Source organism: Mesoplodon mirus (genome assembly GCF_964341445.2).
Source record: "Mesoplodon mirus genome assembly, chromosome: 13".
Taxonomy (NCBI): Eukaryota; Metazoa; Chordata; class Mammalia; order Artiodactyla; family Ziphiidae; genus Mesoplodon; species Mesoplodon mirus.
In genome coordinates, this window is record NC_138989.1 from 50,212,734 (window position 1) to 50,232,197 (window position 19,464).

Genomic DNA, 19,464 nt, shown 5'->3' on the forward strand with positions numbered 1-19,464 from the left:
GTGGTCCCAGGACCAGCAGCATCAGGATCACCTGAGAACCTGGGCTCCCATGACAGACTTACTGATTCTAAACCGGCGTGGGGCCCAGCAATCAGTATTTTATTAGAGGCATGCCACTGTGCTGGGGGAAACCCAGAGAGGACAGGAAGAAAGTTAGAATGGAAGCACACCAGCGAATCTGATTGACAGGTTTGGGGTTGGGTGGGTGGGGGGACAGATTAAAAAAAAGAGAGAGATAATTAAGGAAGAACTCATTTTGTAGTCAGAAAACCTACCCTGCCCCAGGGAGCTTTCTAGAAAGATGTTTTCTGACATTCACGTCAAGAATTGGCAGACAAGGGGACTTCCCTGGTGGCGCGGTGGTTAAGAATCCGCCTGCCAATGCAGGGGACACAGGTTCGTTCCCTGGTCTGGGAAGATCCCACATGCCACGGAGCAACTAAGCCTGTGCACCACAACTACTGAACCTGTGCTCTAGAGCCCGCGAGCCACAACTACTGAAGCCTTCATGCCTAGAGCCCGTGCTCCGCAACAAGAGAAGCCACCGCAATGAGAAGCCTGCGCACCGCAAGGAAGAGTAGCCCCCGCTCGCCCACGACAAAGCCCGCGCACAGTAACGAAGACCCAACGCAGCCAAAAATAAATTAATAAATTAATTTTTAAAAATCCAAAGTGATTGAGTTATGTGTGTGCATGTATATACACACATATATTAAAAAAAAAAAAAAAGGAATTGTCAGATAGTGCCAGCCAGGCCCGTCGCTACGGCTCTGCTGGGGCCAGATCAGCAGCCGTTCAGAGTTAAATCTCGGCAACTCCCCGCCCCCACCTCACCTCGCCGCCCCCCGCCCCGCGCGTGCGCACGTGCGAAGCCACGCGCCATAGAGCTGAGCAATCCTCCCAGATTCCTAGAGCGGTCGGCGGTGATGGCCGGTTTACAGGGTGTGGGGCTTGACGGTGACTTGGAGAATACATCAAGGTATGGGTGATGTCGGCTCACGGAAAGCGGAGGAACTCGGGTGATCTGCCCTCCCCAGCGGCCTTGCAGCGCCACCGGGGAACCGTATGCTGTTTCTTGAGTCCGTGGGGAGTCGAGGCTGCCGACGTGGCCCCCAGACGCGGCTCCTGGGCATTGCGAGCTGGTCGGTTCTCGGCCTGGTGTGCTTTTGGTACGCGGTCAGCCCTTGACTAGCGTTGGGTTCAGCTGAATGAACACCAGAAACTTTGGGGGCGGGTGGAATCCAGAGCTTGGATGCATTCACACGAATCAGCGGACGAATGCGTGAGTATGAGAAGAACGGAAGGAGGGAGAGACAGATCATGATGATGGATCAGTAGTGTCATTTCGGTGTTGGAGGGGCAGCGAATAACATAGAGCTAATCGCTAGGGCAAAATTCTGAAATTCCCTCCCCTGCCTTATCTTTACAGTTATATCCTGATTTTGGTAGCATTAACCCCCGGATTATCTTTGAAGATCTCTAGATTTGGAATGGAGAATGTATGTCCAAGAGGGGTGATGTCTGACTCCTGAATGATAGGGAAAGAAGCGTAGTAAATTTGAAAGAAAAGCGCTTGAAAGTTAAATGAGATTTTGTTTTCTCTTTAACTTCTTTTGTATCTAGAGGATGTTCCTGGTGGTCTAGTCTCAGAACTTATATCTCCAGTCTCCACAATGATTCCCTTCCAAGTCCAGTGGTGCCCAGTTGCCTCCAGGTCTCAGACTCCTACGTGGACAAGAAAAGCTTAGTGAGGAAATGGTAAATCTCCAGTTGCTCCCTGAGGTGTCAAGTGTCTAGTGGCAGTCCATGGAGATCCAATTCAATTACGAAGCTCAAAAACACTACCTTCTGTCAGGTGAGAAGCAGTGTGTATCTTTCTTAGTGGTTTGGGTGGGTTGGGGGGTGGGCGCCGTGTTGCCTTGCTATGTTAGTGTCTTCAAGTGCTATTGGTATTTCTCATTGCCTACCCCCCCCACTGTATTAGGCAGTACCATTTCTTTTGTGCTCCAAGCCCATGGCTTTATTGTACATTCTGTCAATCAAATTCTCTTGGTTTTCCTTCCTCTTCTTAAGTACCCAGTGTCATCCATTTTTCCCATTATAACCACCTTATTACCAATCTGTCAGTGTTTGGTATTTGCCCTTTAAAATCTTTTCAGGTCATCTTTCTCATGTACTGTCGGGGCATAGTTAAAAGTTTTGGTGTCTGACACCTGGATTCAAATACTAGCTTTGTCATTTACTAGCTTCAGTAAGTTACTTACATTTTTAAAAAATAATCCTGTTTCCTCACTTTATAAGTGTATAATAAATCATACCTTGGAAGTTATTTTGAGGGTTGTGTCTATCTATTACTCCATAATAAAGGACCCCAAAACTTAGTGACCTAAAACACTAAGACATTTTTCAACCATGTTATTTTCTTATGGTTCTGTAGGTCATCGGCTTGGGCTGGGTTCAGCTGGGCAATTTTGTTCGGGAATCACTCATGCTCAACTAGGGCCAGGGTCTATGTTGGTATCAGTCATAACATGTCCAGCTGTTGGTGCTGGCTATAGCTTGGGTCACGTATCTCCGGCAGGCTAGCCTAGACTTTTTCACAGGGCAGCTAGTCTTTAAAAAGAGAGAGGGATACTAAGCACTTTTCTAACCGATGTTTGCATTACATTTGTTATTATCTCATTGACCAAAGCAAGTCACATGACCAATTCCAGAATCATTGTGGGAGAAAACCACACAAGGATATAGATATTAGGAGATAGGATCATTGGGGTCCATTACTATTATAACAGATACCACAAGCACTAGATAAGATTCCATATAAACGGCTCTGAGCACATACCTGGCTGGTAGTAAATTCTTTACGAATGGTAGTCACTGTTATTTTTAGTAAGATAATCTTGGTGCTGACTTTGTTCAGATGTTCTGCAGGCTCTCATTTCCACATCATATTTTGCTGCTTTTTGATTTTGGTCTTCCCATTACTGCTGTTTTGCCTATGAAATTAACCTTCTGTTGTCCTTTTCTTTTACTCTAAATCTTTTGCCTGTCTTTAGTTTTGGAGTATCTTTTTTTTTTTTTTTTTTTTTTTGCGGTACGCGGGCCTCTCACGGCTGTGGCCCCTCCCGCTGCGGAGCACAGGCTCCAGATGCGCAGGCCCAGCGGCCACGGCCCACAGGCCCAGCCGCTCCGCAGCACGTGGGATCCTCCCGGACCGGGGCACGAACCCGTGTCCCCTGCATCGGCAGGCGGACTCTCAACCACTACGCCACCAGGGAAGCCCTAGAGTATCTTTTATTTTATTTTATTTAAGTTCTCTTTCCTGTAATTAGAATTTGTTTTTCCTTAAGATTCTATTCTAAGGCATCTAGCTCTCTTCTTTCCTGAGAATCACTGCTTCCTCCTTGTTGTTTTACATAAATTGACATACATACTATATGTGTTTGTGTCTCTTAGAATGTGTATAAAGTAACATTTTTTTATGTTAAAGAAATATAATTATGTTAATGTACATTTATAAAATATAGAAAGGCACAAAATAGAAATTTTAATAGCCTACAACTCCACCATTTAGAGGTAGTCACTGGATACATTAATACATTAATACATTAATGTATCCTTCAAATCATTTAATTAACTGTTCAACAAATACTTATTGTTGATAAGTGTTTATTAGTTCATAAGATCATAGCTTATTAATGATTATTAGCCATTAATATAATATTATTAGTTACTGAGGGTTTACTTTGTGCCAGCCGCTGTTCTAAGTTCTGGGGATGTAGCAGTGAACTAATCCTTTGCGCTCAAGGAATTTACATTCTAGTAGGCGAAACAGGAAATATATAAATATACAGTGTAGTATCAGATAGTGATAATGGTTATATAAGATGTTTCAGGATTCTGGCAGGAAACAGATGGCTCATTCAAATTGGGTAATTCAAAGTTTCATAAAGAGGATGGGAAGGATTACAGAAATCAACAAGAGATGGAGAACAGCGTACACAAAGCCTAAGCTGATAGTCATAACTGTCCTCTTCCATCACCCACTCCATATTGCCCTTACCTTCTGCCAGAATCTCAGTGGCACAGAGTTCTTTATCTAGTGAAATAAAATAAACCTTTTCTAGATGACCTGAGTCCTTGGTGATCCTGTCTCTTTCAGGTTACTTCCGTGAACCATTGACTGGGCCTATTAGACATGAGAGAACTACAAGGCACCCCCACTGAGTCCTCTGAGTTCCAGTAGCAGCAACCATTTCCCCACTGGTGATTGGTATCAGTCATTCTGGCCGGTAGAGTGACCCCATCTCTGCAGGCTGGTTTGGCAGTTTGAGGAGCCCAAAATGCTGAAGCAGGAAGCAGTCTCAACTTCAAATTTAACAAAATTATGACTTTGTCCCATGGTAGAAGTATTTTTCCTTTGAGAATCAGAACCCTGAACCCACCAAGCCCAAGATCATAGGGATAGGAAGCAAAAATATTATAAGTGGATTATGAGGTATATAGTAAGAAGAGACATTATTACTTTCTCTACCACCCTTCCTTCCTATACCCATGTATTATGGCCATGGGGAAGACAGCACTGTTTATCACCCTTTAGCTTAATGCATATATTGCATCCTGTATGACAGCACCCCAAGCTTACCAAGGTGTTATTGTCTAGCTTGTACTGTAACTGAGCCTACATTTAATCATTCCACCATTATGACAATCCACTTACTTCTGGATGATGGGACATGTGGTAAGACCCATGAATTATATGTATATGAGATCATTGCTTAACTTCCTTCCCTGTAAAATGACTCCTTTGGAGGTAATATTATAGAGAATACCATGATAATAAATACGGCATTCTCTTAAGTCAATGCAAATTTGTATCTAGACTATGTATTTAGTCCTTTGAAGTTGCTGCCCTTTCCATAATAAAAGGGGTCAGATGTAATGAATCTGTCCCCAAGTGGCTAGCTGGTTCCTCTCTAGGGAATGGTACCTTATTAGGGCCTTAGCAGTTGGCTACTTGGGCACATAGCAATGATTATAGGCATATCACCCTTGATAAGTGGAGGTCCGTATTGTTGAGCCCATATATAGCCTCCATCCCTGCTGCCGTGACCTCTTTGTACATGAGTCCATTGGGCAAGCATTGGTAAAAAGCCTGATTGACATTCATAATATGGATCACCAAGTCCATCCTTCTGATTGAGAGGCTTCTCCACAGTGGATGCCCTTTGGTGAGGATTCACATGGGCCACAAACACATTCATTCTTTGGTTCATCCTCATACTTTTCCTCCAGAATTCTTATTTCTTGTCTTCCAATCTTGTTCTTTCCAGGTACCTAACTAATCAAATAACCCATTAGTCACTATCCATGGATCAGTGTATACATGTATCTTAGGCTATATTGCCTTCCGTGGAAAGTAGACAACCAGGTGTATACCTGAAATTCTGCCCAGGAAGGATTTGCCTTTACCAGCATGTTTAAGGCCACCCCTGAGTAGGGGTGTAAGTGAAAGGTACTCACTTTCGGGTGGTGCCCACACACTGGGCAGGCCCATCTACAAACCAGTTCTGTACATTTTCCTCCTCTGTTAACTGGTAATAGGGAGTTCCCATAGGGCCATGAATATAGGTTGGGGGGAGAGGTAGTGGACCAGTAGGAACAAGTACTATGGGACTCTGAGTCGCTAGCACGTGGAATTCACTTGTCTTCCAGGTATGCGTTTACGACGGAATACTGGTTTGTATGTTCAGGTTTATGAAGTGATGGGTCACATAACAACTAACACATAGTGGTCAGTTGGCAATAGTTATTTGGTGCCCTGTGGTCAAGCATTAAGTGTCTGTTAGTGCCCAAGAGCAAGCCAGGATCTACTTTTCACTTAGAAAATTGTTGGCAGAAGACAGTATGGCCTTACTCCAGTGTGGTTCTCTTATAGAGGCTTGCAAGAGGCTTCATACAGCAACCGTGACTGCTGCAGACACTTCCAATACCATTGGCTATCCTGGTTAATAAGGGTCATGTGACAGGACAGCTTGCATTGCAACATGGTCCTACTGCAGAACGTTTTTTTACTCTAAGCCTCACTCAAAAGTAGCAACTGTGCAAGTTACTCAAATTGGTAATTTCAGCACATTTACTATGGTATCTGTTACCTCAAAAATGCAGGGCCCACCAAGCATTGTGCCTTTCTGAGGTGGTAACAGTTGGTTAGAGAGATAACCAAAGTGAAAGAATAAGCCATGTAACCATCTGAGAGAAGAGTCTTCCAGGTGGAGGGAATAGCAGAAGTCAGAGGCCCATAGATATAGCAGGAACAGAGTAATAAGCCTGGGGTAGACATGTGATGGGGTGGTTTAGAATGAAATGAGGGCAGAGAGAAAGAAAGGAACCAGATCATATGGAACCTTCTAAGTCACGGTAAGGACTTAGAATTTATTCCCAGTGAAATGGGAAACCATTGGAACTCTTTACACAGGATAACATGTAAAGATCACTCTGACTGTTGTATGGAGAGCAGGAGAAAGGTAAGTTAGCAGGAAGAAAGCAAATGATTTAAGAGAGTAGTCAACTGTGTCAAACAAATCAAGAATAAGATTGAAAATTGACCACTAGATTTGTCAAGATAAAATATATTGGGGACTTTAATAAGTGCAGTTTTGATGGAGTTACAGAGATAAAAGCCTGATTGCATTGGGTTAAAAAGAGAATAGACTTGATATTGGTTAGAATATAGAGCAATGTGAACTATATACACCTGGTGGAAGTGTGAATTGGCTTAACCACTTTGGAAAAGTCTAGTTGAAGACCTAACAGTTCTGATCCTAAATTTATATAACCTAGAGAAACATTTGGATATGTGTATCAAGATAGACGCACCAGCATATTCATATCAGCATTGTTTGAAATAGCAAAATGTTCTTATCCATTGAAGAAGAATGGATAAATCACTTGTGGTATATGTCACACTATAATAGTGAACATGGATGGACTACAGCTACACACATGACTGTGGATAAATCTTCCAAACATAATGTTGAGTAAAAAAACAAGTCAGAATACGTGTGGTATGATTCCATAAATGTATAAAGTTCAAAAACATGCTGTATTTGCCTGCTAGGGCTATAACAAAACCACAGACTGGGTGGCTTAAACAACACAAATTTGTTTTCTCAGTTCTGTGCATTAATTTTAGTCATCTATGCTTTGCTTTCTTCTAGAAGTATTATAGTTTTAGCTTTTATATTTAGGTTTAGATTACATTTCTACTTAATTTTTGTGTATAGCATAAGGAAAGAGTCAGTTAATTTTTGTTATTATGATATCCAGTTGTAACACTTTTTTTGAAAAGAGACTAACCTTTCACCCTTGAATTATATGGGCAACTTTGTTGAAGGTCAGTTGTACATACGTTTGGATCTATTTATAGACTCTGTTCTATTCCATTAATGGATATGTCTATCCTATGCCAGTACCTCGCTGCCTTGATTACTGTAGCTTTGTAGTAAAGCCTGAAATCAGGGAGTATAAGCTCTCTAATTTTGTTCTTCTTTTTCAAAATTGTTTAAACCCTTCTCTGCCTTTCTACACAAAGTTTAGAATCGGTTTGTCAGTTTCTATGAAAAGGCCTGCTGAGATTTTGATTGGGGTTGCATTGAATCCATAGATCAATTTGGGGAGAATTTCTTCACTTTAACAATATTCAGTCTTCCTATACGTAAATGATGGCATATGTTTCTATTTATTAGATCTTTAATTTCTCTCAGCAACATTTTTTAGTTTTCATTATGCAGATACTACACATATTTCATTGAATTTGTTTCTAAGTATTTCATTTTTTTGGTGCAATTGAAAAAAATTGTTTTTAATTTTAGGTTCTAATTGTTCATTGCTAGTATACAGAAATACAATCAGGTTTCGTGTATTGCACTAATAAAACCATTTACAAGTTCTAATAACTTTTTAAAGACACTTTAGGATTTTCTGTATATGTGACTGCATAGTCTATAAGACAGTTTGACTTCTTGTATGTCTCATTTATTTTTCATGTCATGTTGCATTTTCTATGAATATTGAATAAAAGTTGTACAATATTGAATAAAAGTAGTTAAGAGAGGGCATCCTTGTTTTCCTCCCTTGTTCCTAGGAGAAAAGCATTTAATGTTTAACCATTAAGTATGATGTTAGCTGTTGGTCTTTCTTTGCTTTTTATTGAAGTAGTTTATTTATATGTAACATAGTTGATGTTTGGATTTAAATATACCATCTTATTTTTTGTTATTTTCCTATATTTTGTTTCTTTTTTGCTTTTCTTTTTTCTCCCTTTGTGCCTAATTTAATTATATTATCAAGTTTTTTGTTTTTCCATTTTTTTCTCTATTAGCTTATTGTTTATACATCCTTTTATTGTTATTTAATTGTCACCTAATAGCAGCCTTTCTCAAATGTGATTCTGTGAGAGAATTAAGCCAAAATGCTCTAAGGCATCCACTGTAAGTTACATATTAATGTTTCTCCTGTACATCTATTGATTTACTTGCTATCTACCATCTTTGGGAGAATTAAGAATATAGTCAGGCAAATTATTTTCTTTTTATTTTCTTGTGGAACCCTAGTTGAAAAAGGCTGCCTTAGAAGTTACAACATACACATTTGATTTATTACAGTTTATCTTAATTTATTATTTCTAGGATAACCCAAAGACCTTGTAATATTTTAGTTCTATTTACCTCCCTCCTCTTGTGCTATTTTTGCCATATATTTTAACTCTACATATATATTGTAAAATCCATGAGACATTCATATTGCTTATATCATTCAGTACATACACATTTAGATTTACCGCAATACTTTACTTTTTCCAGTACCCTTTGCCTTTGGCAAAGAGGATAAGCCTCCACTTGGAGGCTTGGGATTTTGGACTTTAGCCCTTGAAATTAATCTTTGTCATGTTTTCAGCTCTCTAGACCATTTGCAGTCTGAGAATGGTATGCCTTTTATAGTAAACACCACTTAATAATGGACTGATAGTCTCAAGAATTTCAATGGAGCTCCCATGTTCTCTACCATTACAGGCCTCTGGTATTGTTGAGCAGAGGAATAATCTCCTCAAAAATCAACTCAAAAGAGATTTCTGATCCTACCTCCCTAACCTTTTTCTGGTCCACATACCTTAGTAAGGAAGTTTGGTCACTGAATATGGCTGTTCCCAAAAGGATCATGTTTTCTAGGCCACTTCCTTCTAATAATCAGGGCAAAAGAGGTGGAGGACTATGTAGACCTATTTTTGAAAATTCAGGCTTCTTTTCTAACCATTCCTGGGCTTGATGCTTCTTTCTTTCCACTAATGACAACATGTGACCAGCCTGGTTGGTATACACTCACAGTGACAGCCTGGCTGCCACTGCCTCCTCCTCCTCTCCCTCCCTTTCACCTCCTCCCCCACTCCTTCACCCAAGTATTCATTCATACTGCCTACTTTATATATGTCAGTAAGTTGTTTATGTATTAGCTCTAATATAGTCAAACTTTCCTAATCACTGTAATTAGGTTTCAGTATTCCCAGATCTCCTGTGACAGACATATACAGAACATATCTGATAAGCCACTTCAATAAACGATTATCCATTACTTGTTGATTCTTCTTAGTTTCTCTCTCAGAAGATAATTTTCAGTATTTTCATAGGAAAATACTAATGTATTTCACCTGAAACTTTCTTACAGTATGGAGAACACATTCCATTTATATTTTATTGTTCTAGATGGTGGGACTAAGGCCAAAGTTGGAGAGCTGGCTTCCGAGGAGGAAATTACAGCAAAAATTGAACCATTGACTGAAGAGTCTGGTAACCCCAGAGATAATGTTCTCCAGGATTCTGAATGCAGGGAATTCTGTGGATTTGGGGGTAAATTCAATGAAAAGGATCAGAACCTCTTCAAAAGAAGACAACATAACTGTGATGAATGTGGGCAAAACTTTGCTTGTAGTACAGGCCTTATTAGGCATCGAAGAACCCATTGGGAGAAACCCTATGAATGTGATAAGTGTGGAAAGGCCTTTAATGTGAGCTCAGCCCTGGTTCTGCATCAGAGAATTCATACTGGGGAGAAACCCTATCCTTGTAATTGGTGTATTAAAAGTTTCCGTCGGAGCTCAGACCTTATTAAACATCAAAGGGTCCACACTGGTGAAAAACCTTACAAATGTGATGAATGTGGGAAAGCCTTCAGTCAGAGCTCTGATCTTATTATACATCAGAGAATACATACAGGAGAAAAACCCTATCAGTGCAGTCATTGTAGTAAAAGTTTTAGCCAGCGCTCAGACCTGGTTAAACATCAAAGAATACATACTGGAGAGAAGCCTTATACATGTAACCAGTGTAACAAACATTTTAGTCAGAGTTCTGATGTTATAAAACATCAAAGAATCCATACTGGTGAGAAACCATATAAATGTGATGTGTGTGGAAAAGCCTTCAGTCAGAGCTCAGATCTTATTCTACATCAGAGAATCCACACTGGAGAGAAACCATATCCATGTAATCAGTGTAGCAAAAGTTTCAGTCAGAACTCAGACCTTATTAAACATCGAAGGATCCACACTGGAGAGAAACCCTATAAATGTAATGAATGTGGGAAAGCTTTTAATCAGAGCTCAGTCCTTATTCTGCATCAGAGAATTCATACTGGAGAGAAACCCTATCCATGTAATCAGTGTAGCAAAACCTTCAGTAGACTTTCAGATCTTGTTAATCATCAACGAATTCACACTGGAGAGAAGCCTTACCCGTGTAACCAGTGCAGTAAAATGTTTAGTCGAAGATCAGACCTTATTAAACATCATAGAATTCATACAGGTGAGAAACCCTATGAATGTGATGAGTGTGGGAAAACCTTTAGTCAAAGCTCAAACCTTATTCTGCATCAGAGAATCCACACTGGAGAGAAACCCTATCCATGTAGCGATTGTACTAAAAATTTTAGTCGTCGTTCAGACCTTGTGAAACATCAGAGAATACACACTGGAGAGAAACCATATGCATGTAATCAGTGCAATAAAAGTTTTAGTCAAAGCTCAGACCTCACTAAACATCAGAGAGTACACTCTGGGGAAAAACCCTATCATTGTGATCGTTGTGAGAAAGCCTTCAGTCAGAGTTCTGACCTTATTCTTCATCAGAGAATTCACACTGGAGAAAAACCATATCCATGCACACAGTGCAGCAAAAGTTTCAGTCAGAACTCTGACCTTATCAAGCACCAGAGGATCCACACTGGGGAAAAACCATATAAGTGTAATGAATGTGGGAAGGCTTTCAGTCAGTGCTCAGCTCTTGTCCTACATCAGAGGATCCACACTGGGGAGAAACCATATCCATGTGATCAATGTGGCAAAAGCTTTAGTCGGCGCTCTGATCTTATTAACCATCAAAGAATCCACACTAATGAAAATCCATATAAATGTGATGTGTCTGGGAAAGCCTTTAGCACATGCACTGATCTTACTGAACACCAGGGAATCCACATTGGAGAGAAACCCCACAGGTGTGTTCAATGCAGCAGAAATTTTAGCCAACTCTCTGATCTTATTAATCATGAGAAAGTCCATTCTGGGGAAGCCACTCTAAATGTGATGAATATGGGAAAACCTTTAGTGTATACACCAACTTTATTCAGTACCAGAGACACTCTGCCAGAAAAAAATCTTATGAATGCTATGGATGATTATGAAAAAGGTTTTAATCAATGCTCAACTCTTGTGCTACATTAAAAAAAAACACACAAGAGAAAACATATTAATTCAATTTTTATAATGAAAGTTTAACTCAGAGCTCAGACATTACTAAAGAAAAATTCTGAGGAGGAATCCTGTGAGTTGTTGGAAAACCTTCAATGTGAAAAAAATTTTTACTGAATGTCAGAAACAATGGAAAAAATTTCTATCTGCTGTAATGTAAGAAAAGCTCTAGTCTTTTATTCAAACACTACACAAGAGGAAAGTTTTATCATTATAAGAAATGTCTAACCATATTAATGCAGAACCTTATCAGATATTGTAAAAACCAGTGTGCTGTTATGTGCAATCAGAACTCAGAAGGAAATGTATTAGTGCTATAATCTCAAACCTTCAGTGAGCCCAGATCACCTATTGCATATCACAGAAGTTATTTTAGAGAATGTAGGGAAAATTTAAACCCTTCCCGTATCTTAATTGGCATTCACTCTGATAATTCGCATACCACTTATCTCCTGACAGCTGGAGAATCCTACCTTATGCAAACATTAGTTATTAAATTCCCTCTGTGTGAACATGCTATACTATTCTGGTATTAAACTTATTAACTGCATAACTCTAGTGCCCCATTTTCTGAAATATCCTTTTTTTTGTGGGGGTGGCCAAGTTTTGGTCTTCCTAGTGAGCATGAGTTTTCAAGTTCCTGTGGTGTTCACAGCAAACATGAATTTATTTTGCTCTTAATAATGTAGCCCATCCATAAACTTTAGTGGTTTGAAATTACTTCTTCAACACTACCATTTAATTACAGTTTCTAAATATGTGAAACAAATTTTTAAAAAATAATTCCATATGTTAAAGTGTGAATATTTCTCTACGACTGTGTTTATCCTGTCATCTATAGATTGAACAAAAATGTTAGCTAAAGTAACACCCACATGACTAATTTATATTGCATATTCTGTCTAAAAATAAAAAGACCTATTGATCATTTTTTTAATGGCAACATTCATCAGACTTTGTTTGTTGATTTCTGACATATATATTGATAATATGCCATGTGTACACAATGTTCTCAACTGAAAAACAAAGTTTTTAAAAATAAAAATTGTCTTTGTGATATTAACCATTTGTTAAAATCCTGCTACTGTCATTTACTTTGACTATCCCCCATAATTATCCAATTAATATTTTAATTTAACATACATTGTTAAATTATTATATGCAAGGCATTTTTTAGGTTTTGTAGTATACACAAAGAATATACTGTCCCCAAAAAGCATGTATTGTACAGTGATAAAGGCTGATGTATACAGAAAATATATGGCTCAATATAATCATAAAGTTAGGCAAGATGCTTATAAGAGCTCACAGGAGGGAGGGTTCAATTCTGATTGGAAAGAAAAGGAAAAGCTTTGTGGAGCTCCTGAGATTTGAGTTTTGAAGGATGGGAGTAGAGGCATAAAGGCAGAGAGGGAATAATCAACAAAGGCACAGAAGCAAGAAAATATAAGAAGTGATGTAGAGTATGGTGCTTAGTCATTAATTCAATAAATATTCAGTGTCAGGCACTGTACCAAGTGCTGCTGAAGAAAAAATGATTCCTGCCCTCATGCTTAAGTGTTTAGGAAAATAATGACTGAAGCATGTACTTAAAAGAGTAAGAATAAAGTGGAAATTAAAATGAAGAAGAAAAGACAGTTAAATGTGATGCTAGAGCTTTCCTGGTGGCTCAGTGGTTAGGAATCCACCTGCCAATGCAGGGGACACAAGAAATGTGATGCTAGAGCTTTCCTGGTGGCTCAGTGGTTAAGAATCCGCCTGCCAATGCAGGGGACACAGGTTTGAGCCCTGGTCCGGGAAGATCCCCCATGCTGGGAAGCAACTAAGCCCATGTGCCACAACTACTGAGCCTGCATTCTAGAGCCCTCAAGCCACAACTACTGAGCCTGTGTGTCACAACTACTGAAGCCCGTGTGCCTAGAGCCCATGCACCTAGAGCCTGTGCTCCACCACAAGAAGCCACTGCAATGAGAAGCCCATACATCACAGCAAAGCGTAGCTGCTCACCACAGCTAGAGAAAGTCCACACACAGTAACGAGGACCCAACGCAGACAAAAATAAAAATAAATAAATTTTGTTTAAAATTTAAAAAAAAATGTGGTGCTAAACAAGCAGACACTTCAACTTTCTGGGGTTTAGTGTCATCTGTAAAACAGAAAAGTACTAGGTATGGTTGGAATAGATTTCATATTTCTGCATTTTATTCTCAAGGTAATGGGAAGCCATTAAGATCTTTGAACCAGGGAATGGAATGATCATCTTCCTGCTTTCAGAAGAGTCTAAAATTAAAAGGAGGAGCAGAAAGGAAAACTATTTGGGCAGTCTGGAAATAAAATCACAAGGTCCAGATTAGAGGAGCTAAAATGCACAGACATGATGATAGGTTGAGAAGTGAGTAGGGAAAAAAGGCGTCCAATCGATTATCGTCTGTTCCTTAGGGAATTTTAAAAGTGAAGAAGAAAAAATAAGATGATCACATTTATATTTGAAGGTTAGCCATCTTTCCTGAGAATAAACGTTAAGAGCCAACTGCTTACTACACGTCACTATCTAGTGTCCTACAGGTAAACTCAAATTCATGAAGTTGACACACACCCATGATATCTTCCTCCTGAATCCCCTACTAAACACCTTGCCATGCAGATAAAACAACTGGTTGCTATCCTACACTCCTCACTCTCCTCCAGTTTTCTAAATCTACTTGTTCACTAGGTCATTTCTGAGTTACAAAAATAACACTACCTACTGTAAAAATTTAAACAGTAGTGAAGTATACAGAGTAAAAAGGGAAGAGAAACACAGAGAATTGGACCTGACACTTTATGCCAGTTGATTTCCCCCAGGCATTTGCTGATTCTCAAACTGGCAGGGCAAAAGGCCAAGAAATCTAACCAAAGGGCGCTGGAAGGTTAAGTGGAACTCAGCAGACTCACTTTGCTAGTGGATAAAAATTGGGAATACAGGTCATGCCAAGTAGGAGGTGTTCTTATAAACACCCCACAATTTCAGGGTAAACATTAAAAGGCTAAATATACCCTCAGAATAAGAATAAAATATGTGTGGACCAAGTCTAAAAAAAGTCTGAAATGCAATCTCAAGTCAGGTCAGCCTTTTAGTGAATTAAGTTATCTACTCCTAATCTAGCTGCCAATGAGAAGAGAAAAGAGGGTGAATCCTGTCTGGAGAACAACAACGTCATCCAGAGACTATAACTTTTCATGCACAATGTCCAGTGTTCAAATCAAAAACTACCAGAATCATTAGAGTCATAGACATTAATATAAATTTACACACCCACACAGATGGATAGACCAGAAACAGTTATAGAATGTGTGTATACATGGGTTAGTAAACATATATATATATATATATATATATATATATATATATATATATATATATATATCTCACATGTACATACATATATAACATAGCTCTGTTCTCTGAGAGGACCCAGGGCAATGATACTCCAGTATTAATAGGCATAGATCATGGTTTGTAGATAGCATTCTACAAATAAAAGGAACCAGTGCTCCTTTGAGAAATGGCTGATTCTAGGACTAGGGCAGGGAAAATACAAGATGAGCCAGGAGCATGTTATAGCACCAGAAAGTAAGCAAGAACTCAAGAAACAAAACACTGGGAGCAGGTCAAAGAACATAGGAGCCAACGTGAAAGTGTTCCCAAGGCCAAATAAATATACATGGGTCCATACTGATATAAATAAATATGGCAGAAGAGACAAACCTTCGTAAGCCCAAATACACCAGTAATTATATTACACGCAAGTGGACACAAGACAAAGATTCTTGACTAGAATTTTTTTTTTTTTTTCGATACGCGGGCCTCTCACTGTTGTGGCCTCTCCCGTTGCGGATCACAGGCTCCATACGCGCAGGCTCAGGGGCCATGGCTCACGGACCCAGCCGCTCTGCGGCATGTGGGATCCTCCCAGACTGGGGCACGAACCCGTGTCCCCTGCATCGGCAGGCGAACTCTCAACTACGGCGCCACCAGGGAAGCCCCTTGACTAGAATTTTTTAAATTAATCATGTAGTACTTACTTGAGATACAACTACCAGAATCCAGGAAATTTAAAATATAAGTATGGAAAAAAGATACTGCATTCAAACACTAACCAAAAGAAATGTGCTAATAGCTGTACCAAAAACAAACAAGAAGTAGACTTTAAAGCAAAAGTCTTATTAGAGATAAAATGGGACATTTCTATTGATGAGTCAATTTACCAAGAAAATAGAAATATTCTAAAAGTGTATACATCTAATAATTTTGCTTCAAAGTATATAAAACTAAAATTGACAAAACTAAAATGAGATGGTGCTACTGTGCAGTCAAAGCTGAGCAAAGATCGACTCAACAAATGGACTTGAAAAAATAAAGGCATTTTTCAAACGCCTCCTTAATGTTAGGGATATTGTTCATGCTTTTAGGGAAACTTATACATGAATACATAAACAAAAGTATTCACCCAGTTTTTATTTCTGTGGCTTAGATAGATGTTAAAAAATCCAGAGGTTGGGGGCTTCCCTGGTGGCGCGGTGGTTGAGAGTCTGCCTGCCGATGCAGGGGACACGGGTTCGTGCCCCGCTCTGGGAGGATCCCACATGCCACAGAGCGTGAGCCGTGAGCCATGGCCGCTGAGCCTGCGCGTCCGGAGCCTGTGCTCCTCAGCGGGAGAGACCACAACAGTGAGAGGCCCGTGTACCGCAAAAAAAAAAAAAAAAAAAAAAAAAAAAAAAAAAAATCCAGAGGCATCCTTGTGGAGGCTGCCTTAGTGATGCTGTGCCTTTAAACATGTGGGTGATGCTGAGGAAAGAGCCCAGCCTTCATTAAAGTTTGTACCAGAAATGGGTTCCTACACTGAAAAAAAAAAAAAAAAAAAACTAAAATGAGAAAGAGATAAATCTACAATCCTAGTAGGAGACTTTTACACAACTCCCTTAGTAAAAGAGGACAAGCAGAAAAAATGTCTAAGAATATAGTATATGTGGACAATATGATTAACAAAATGACCTAATGGACATATTAGATAACAGTACAACCAACAATGACAGAAACCTTGATTCTTTTTAGGTGCATAGAGAACATTTCCCAAAACTGAGCATATGCAGGTTTGTACATTCAGCAAGCATATGCAGCAAGCCTCAACAAATTTCATCAGATTGAAATCATTTAGAGTACAGCTGTGCAATAGAATTTTCTGTGTTCTATCTGCACTGTTCAATACAATAGACACCATAGTCAACACAGTAGTCACTAGCCACATGTGGCTACTGAACACTTAAAATGTGTGACTGATGAACTACATTTTATTCATTCTAATTAATTTATATAGCCACATCTGGTTAGTGACTACATATTGGACAGCACAGACTTAGCATATGTTTTCACATAACAATGAAATTAGCTAGAAATCAATAACACACACACTTTAAAAAATTCCCAAATGTTTGGAAATTAAGAAAAACAATTTAAATTACCCATGGGTAAAGGAAGAAAGCACAATAGAAATTAGAATATATTTTTATCTGGATAATAGTGATATTATTAGGGGAAAAAAAGGCTAAAATTCAATGATTTGAGTATCCATCACAAGAAGTTAGAAAAAGAATAGCAAGTAAATCTAAAGAAAGTAGGATGAGGTCCATAAGGTTTGTTCTGGTTTCTCATCATAACTTAAAGAGAAATATTCACAATGTCCAGAGTCCTTGATGTCCTGCAAATGAAGGAAGAGGCGGTCCTCAAATTCCTCACATAAGGAACCCACTTAGGGTGACACCAGCCTTGACTCCCAAATGGAACAGTGCCTCTACAAAAGGAAAAGTGATGGCCTCTGCTTCATAAATCTGAAGAGAATCTGGGAGAAGTTTCTGCTGGCAGCTTGTGCCATTGATGCCACTGAAAACTCAACTGATGTCAGTGTCGTATCCTCCAGAAGTACCAGCCGGCAAGCTGTGCTGAAGTTTGCTGCTGCCGCTGGAGCCACTCCTACTGCTGACTGTGTCACTCCTGGAAGCTTTACTCACCAGATCCAGGCAGCCTTCCAGGAGCAGAGACTTCTGGTGGTTACTGACCCCAGGACTGCCCACCAGCCTCTCACACAGGTGTCTTATGTTAACCTGCCCACCATTGCTCTGTGTAACACAGACTCAACTCTGTGTTCTGCGGGCATTGCCATTCCCTACAGCAACAAGGGAGCTCACTCAGGGGGTCCGAGGTGGTGAGTGCTGACCCTGGAAGTTCTGCGCATGCGTGGCACCATCGCCCATGGACACCCACGGGGGGTCATGCCTGATCTCTACTTCCACACACACCTGGAAGAGACTGAAAAGGAAGAGCAGGCCACTGCTGAAAAGGCTGTGACCAAGGAGGAATTTCAGTGCGGATGGAGAGCTCTAGCTCCTGAGTTTACTGCTACTCAACCTGAGATCCCAGACTGGTCTGCAGATGCGTAGGTGCCCTGTGTGCCTATTCAGCAGTTCCCTCCTGAAGACTGGTCTGCAGCTCCCACTGCTCAGGACACTGAATGGGGAGGGACAACCAGTGATTGGCTTTAAGCTGTTCTCCCATAGACCTTAAAGAGAAAATGGAAATGAAGTTGATGAAAAATCAACAGTTTCTTTAAAAAAAGAAAATAGAAGGAAGGAAATAGTAGAGCACGAATTAATGAAATAGAAAGCACACATTTTAAAAAAGAAAAGACAAAAGCTCATTTTTGAGAAAGAATAAAATTGACAATCCCCCAGCAAAACTGATCAAGAAACAGAGAGAAGTCCCGTTTGTCAATGTAAGGAATGCAAAAGTGGCCATCAGCACACATCTACAGCCACTACAGGTGTAATATAAAGGATAGGATTCATAATGTTACCTAAAAAATTATAAAATTTACCCAAAATTGACACAATAAGAAATATAAAATCTGGGACTTCCCCAGTGGCACAGTGGTTAAGAATCCGCCTGCCAATGCAGGGGACATGGGTTCAATCCCTGGTCAGGGAAGATCCCACATGCCATGGAGCAACTAAGCCCGTGCACTACAACTACTGAGCCTGCACTCTAGAGCCTGCGAGCCACAACTACTGAGCATGAGAGCCACAACTACTGAAGCCCGCACTCCTACAGCCCGTGCTCCACAACAAGAGAAGCCACCGCAATGAGAGGCCGGCGCACCGCAAAGAAGAGCAGCCCCTGCTCACCGCAACTAGAGAAAGCCAGTGCGCAGCAACAAAAACCCAACACAGCCCAAAACTAAATTAATTAATTCATTAATTAAATTTAAATAAATAAAATGCCCAGCTCAATGGCTTTAAAAAAAAAAGAAAAGAAAAGAAATATAAAATCTAAATAGCTCTGTGTCTATTAAGGAAATTATTGGGAATTCCCTGATGGTCCAGTGGTTAGGATGCGGCACTTCCACTGCCGGGGTGGCCAAAAAGAAAAAAAAAAGGAAATTATCTGTAACTTAAAAATTTCCCATCAAGAATAGTCCAAGCCAGGGCTTCCCTGTTGGCGCAGTGGTTGAGAGTCCACCTGCCGATGCAGGGGACGCAGGTTCGTGCCCCAGTCCGGGAGGACCCCACGTGCCGCGAAGCGGCTGGGCCCGTGAGCCATGGCCGCTGAGCCTGCGCGTCCGGAGCCTGTG

General features: G+C 40.1%; 1 protein-coding gene and 1 pseudogene across 3 annotated transcripts; both read left to right on the plus strand.

Moving 5' to 3' along the window:
• The first annotated feature begins 373 nt into the window (after positions 1 to 373).
• On the plus strand, positions 374 to 12,743 carry LOC309814820 (uncharacterized protein). Of its 2 annotated transcripts, none has more exons than XM_082640971.1 (3): positions 374 to 1,282; positions 1,624 to 1,855; positions 9,762 to 12,743. In XM_082640971.1, the coding sequence occupies exons 2-3, from the start codon at positions 1,807 to 1,809 to the stop codon at positions 11,771 to 11,773; spliced, it is 2,061 nt and encodes a 686-aa protein (XP_082497097.1). In that variant the 5' UTR covers positions 374 to 1,282; positions 1,624 to 1,806; the 3' UTR covers positions 11,774 to 12,743. The 2 variants fall into 2 exon arrangements, with proteins under 2 accessions (XP_082497097.1, XP_082497098.1); XM_082640972.1 differs by having other exon boundaries at positions 374 to 979.
• A 4,774-nt stretch (positions 12,744 to 17,517) lies between these two features.
• LOC309814610 (small ribosomal subunit protein uS2-like) lies at positions 17,518 to 18,379 on the plus strand (annotated as a pseudogene). Its single transcript has one exon. The product of its transcript is annotated as a small ribosomal subunit protein uS2-like (transcript).
• The last annotated feature ends 1,085 nt before the right edge of the window (positions 18,380 to 19,464 follow it).

Excerpts from the sequence above, each read along its gene's own strand:
- LOC309814820 (XM_082640971.1), top strand. The coding sequence starts at position 1,807 with ATGGAGATCCAATTCAATTACGAAGCTCAAAAACACTACCTTCTGTCA. Across the intron at positions 1,856-9,761 it reads AAAACACTACCTTCTGTCAG|ATGGTGGGACTAAGGCCAAA; the intron begins GTGAGAAGCAGT and ends TTATTGTTCTAG.